Source organism: Thunnus maccoyii, chromosome 16, assembly GCF_910596095.1.
Source record: "Thunnus maccoyii chromosome 16, fThuMac1.1, whole genome shotgun sequence".
NCBI lineage: Eukaryota > Metazoa > Chordata > Actinopteri > Scombriformes > Scombridae > Thunnus > Thunnus maccoyii.
The window spans coordinates 5,274,825-5,278,830 of NC_056548.1; the positions used below are offsets into that span (position 1 = coordinate 5,274,825).

The 4,006-nt window shown below is 35.4% G+C and overlaps 1 protein-coding gene across 1 annotated transcript; it reads left to right on the top strand.

Annotated features, from left to right (window-relative positions):
* Positions 1-263: 263 nt before the first annotated feature.
* On the top strand, positions 264-2,949 carry cfd (complement factor D (adipsin)). The gene is made up of 5 exons (XM_042388626.1): positions 264-366; positions 664-817; positions 1,173-1,314; positions 1,438-1,728; positions 2,477-2,949. The coding sequence occupies exons 1-5, from the start codon at positions 303-305 to the stop codon at positions 2,651-2,653; spliced, it is 828 nt and encodes a 275-aa protein (XP_042244560.1). The 5' UTR covers positions 264-302; the 3' UTR covers positions 2,654-2,949.
* Positions 2,950-4,006: the final 1,057 nt, after the last annotated feature.

The window sequence follows — 4,006 nt, forward strand, 5'->3', positions numbered from 1 at the left end:
GCTTCTGATCTAAACTTTGCTGCAAAAAACATACTAAATAACACAATTAAATGACAAGAAATATTTTGACATTAGAGTATTTTAAGGTAAAAAATAATACAAAAATACAAAACAAAATAAAAGATGTCAAAGTACATGTTATATGTTTTCCTGTTTTTCATTCTTGGAAACAAAGACAGGAGGATTGATGAACTCCCACCCGTGTCTTGCAACATATCTACTTGATTTATGTTTCCTGTCTTTAAAGTGGAAGCCTTTAAAAACACCAGAGATGCTGGTTTTGCTCAAGTTAAACCGACATCATGGTGTCAGAGAAAGAAGCGTTTGTGGCTGCTGCGGTTGTTGTTTTTGCCCTCATTTCACAGAGTGAGTTTGTTTATTTTCTAATATTTTATCTATTTTATCTACTATCCATTGGCATAGATTTTTTATTTTGTTTTATTATCAAATGCTCATGATTGTATTTTTTAACACTTAGCTGATTGCACTTACTGATTTTATGCTAAAATGCTCCATTATTATGAAACTACTTTGTTCCTTTTGGCATGTAATACTCTGTATATACTTTGCATGGTGTTATCATGTCGTCCATCCAGAAATGTTGAAAATAGCTCTTTGGATTTTTCAACATTTTCTCTCTGGTTGTGTGTTTTGATCGTTCAGCTGAGGGCATAATCGGTGGCAGAGAAGTAGTGCCACACTCTCGGCCCTACATGGCCTCCATTCAGATACCAGGAGAGACCATGAAACATGAATGTGGAGGGTTTGTGATCGCTGATCAGTGGGTGATGACTGCAGTTCACTGTATGCCAACAGGGTGAGGCTGCTGCCTTTTTCGAAGAATGATGAATGTAGTTTGTAACCTTGGGAAAAGAAAAAACAAGATGAAGAAAAATCTTGTATATTTCACTCCAGAGGACATGTTGTTGTTTGTGGGGTTTTGTGTAAATACTGTATAATCTTATGTATTTGTACTGTTTGTGAATGAATTTTTAAATTAACTTCAGTCAATCATTTTGTAGGAGAACGTGTAATTTTTTTTGTCAAGTGTATGCCCACATGTTGTGATTCTGATTAATATTTATGTAATAGAAAATGAGTATTGTGTTATTATGTATTTGTATGTTTTGAGGATTATTCAATAATGCAATAATGTAATGCTCTTTTTACAGGCCAAATGGAAGGAAAGTAGTGTTGGGTGTCCATTCTCTGAGTGAACCTGAGGACACAAAGCAAACCTTTGACATTTCGGAGCTTCATAATCACCCAGATTTTAACCCATCAAATTATGATAATGACATTGCTTTAATTAAAGTAAGTGTGTATTTTATGTCAGTTGTCAATGGCACAGTATTCTTGATGACTGAGCTGTTATGTTTTTGAAAAAGTGATGTGAAACAGTCATTTTTTGAACAATTTTCTTTGTTATTTTTGCAGTTGGATCGTCCATTTAACATCTCTGAAGCTGTTAAAACTGTGGAATACCTGCGAGCGGGCGGAACAAACCCTGATAAAGGTGCAGAGGTCGAAACAGCCGGCTGGGGATCCATCGACAACCTGGGGTTCAGACCTGACAAACTCAAAGAGGTGGTCATCGGGGTAGTCAGCTCTCTTCGGTGCAAACGCAGCGACTACTTTGGAAGAAAGTTCACCGTTAACATGATATGTGCACAAAAAGTATGCAATAACCCTTGTGATCAACCGTATAATGTCGAAGACAGTTGTGATGTAAGTTTTACTTCTTTCTCTTTTAGTAAATGTAAATATTGAAATTGTTCAGTTGTCAACAGTTGTGCCATGTAATCTTGAACTGTCTGTATTAGAAGTGGTACAAGCTCAGTTATGTTTTCAGTCTCCAAAAAGTATACAAATGGGTTTTTCTTATTTTCTGGCAAAACCAATTAATGTTGCTGTCAGCTATAAGCTTCAATAAATCAAGTATTTTTTGGAAATTCAAATGCTATTAAATAGCTCTGAATAAGATCTGAACCATTCCAGCTCACAGCGACACTGATAAAGGTTCAGTATAGAAATTAAACTTTATGGAAGTGTTATCATAATGTTAAGCTATCATAATGTTGTTATAATATTGGTCTGGTCCAGACTGGATTCTCTCAACAAGTCTTAGATGGAGTGTTATGACTTTTCATCTAGCACCTTAGCATGCTAACTTGCTAACATAAGACGGTGAACATGGTAAATGCTATCCCTGTTTAAAAGCATTGAAGCCTGGAAGCGTTGTCATGGTGATCCTGGTAGCATGCTGACGTTAAATACAGCCAGCTCACTCACTGACTCTTACATTCTTTGTATTGTTACCTGATATCTAGGTGTGTAAAGTTGTTTTCAGTAATCTCAATTACCTTTCACTTTCAGACACCTCTTGTTGACAACTGGAGTCAACATTGTACTTGTTGTCAGTTTTAAGTCATTTCCTGTTTAAGCCCCTTCTGCATGTCTTCTTATTCTCTTTCAGGGTGACTCTGGAGGTCCTCTTCTTTACAACGGCATTGCAGTGGGCATCACCTCCAATGGAGGAAAGAAATGTGGCCAAATTAAAAAGCCTGGGATTTACACTGTTATCTCGCACTACACTGAGTGGATTGATAACACCATGGGCCTGCAGACCGCTGAGTCAGACGAGAGCACCTAAACAGAAGTTACAGTTTTCATAAGCAGTCAAGTTTCCAACACAGTCCTGCTTACTAACTGCAGCTGAGTCACTCATAATTCAAGGATATGAGACTTTATATGTTGGAAATCTTACTATTATGCTATTATGGACAAAAGTATATCACATTTACAGCTAATGTTTGGCTTTAGAGACGGATCTCCTGTATGATGAATGTACAACAACCACCTGCACAAATAATCATAATAATGTATTTCACATGATTTTTTCATACCACTTTTTAGAAGAATCAATAAAAAAACTCATTATCACATCAAGTCAACATGTCTATCTTGATTTGTTTAGTATATTTCAACAGAAAACAAGTGTCAGATTCAGCATAACCAAAGAGAAAGAGAAAGACTGTAATGATCACAAAGATGAGCAGTCATATAGAGCAGAGTATCTGCAAATAACAGAGACTGTGATTTACGTGTTACATAACAAAACAGTGACGTATAGTGAGTCACAGACTGAACAGAAATAATGTAAGAATCACTGATTACAACAAGTAAAGCTCATAAAGTTGTCAGACAAGTCCTCGTGCCAAATGGGGAAGTCCAAAAGTAAATAAAATCTGCAGCTGTACTTTATCTTTTTCACCCTCCCTGCTCTGCTCTGATAAACACAGTCATGAATGATTTCTGCTGTGATCTCTTCTGTTTAGTTTGGGAAATCTTTACAGCACCACCATTATTTTACACTACGCAAAATCAAATAATAATTTGCTAATCGATGCTGACTGGCTGTGTTGAACATAAAGCTTAATTTTTAAAGGACCAGTGTGCAGGAATTAGTAGCATCTAGAGGACTGGACTTGGCAGAAATTTAATACAACATAAGTATGTTTTTTGCAAGTTTTGCAGCCACTGCAGGTTCTCCAACACACTTGGAAGGGGAAGTGGATGAGTTGCAAGTTGGTTGCAATCTGCAACCTCCCCACTAGATGTCACTGAATCTTACAGACTGGTCCTTAATGTTATTTGAATTTAATGAATCTATATACACTCTTTATATTATTTAAAATATATATAGAAAAATAGTTTCATTAAATTGCAAGGGTTTGAGATTTTGTGAAATGATAAATCTTTAAATCTCTGCTATTTAGCATCATAAGCAGATGGGATATAAACATTTAATAAATGGTTTAAAACACACTGTATTGTAGTTGTAAGCAGATATAAGTGTTTATAACCAGAGGATGGCATGTGAACAGATAAAGAATGACAATATTAAGTAGTAAAACAAAGCTGTAATAATATATAATAATATATAATAATAATATATATGTCTGACAAATGCTGTATATTAATAAACACTTAAAAATGTCCTTAT

What these genes read in the sequence shown, in the direction of transcription:
- cfd (XM_042388626.1), top strand. Translation starts at nt 303, where the DNA reads ATGGTGTCAGAGAAAGAAGCGTTTGTGGCTGCTGCGGTTGTTGTTTTT. An exon ending in TTTTGCCCTCATTTCACAGA is followed by an intron (nt 367 to 663) that starts GTGAGTTTGTTT and finishes TTGATCGTTCAG; the next exon opens with CTGAGGGCATAATCGGTGGC. An exon ending in ATGACATTGCTTTAATTAAA is followed by an intron (nt 1,315 to 1,437) that starts GTAAGTGTGTAT and finishes TTATTTTTGCAG; the next exon opens with TTGGATCGTCCATTTAACAT.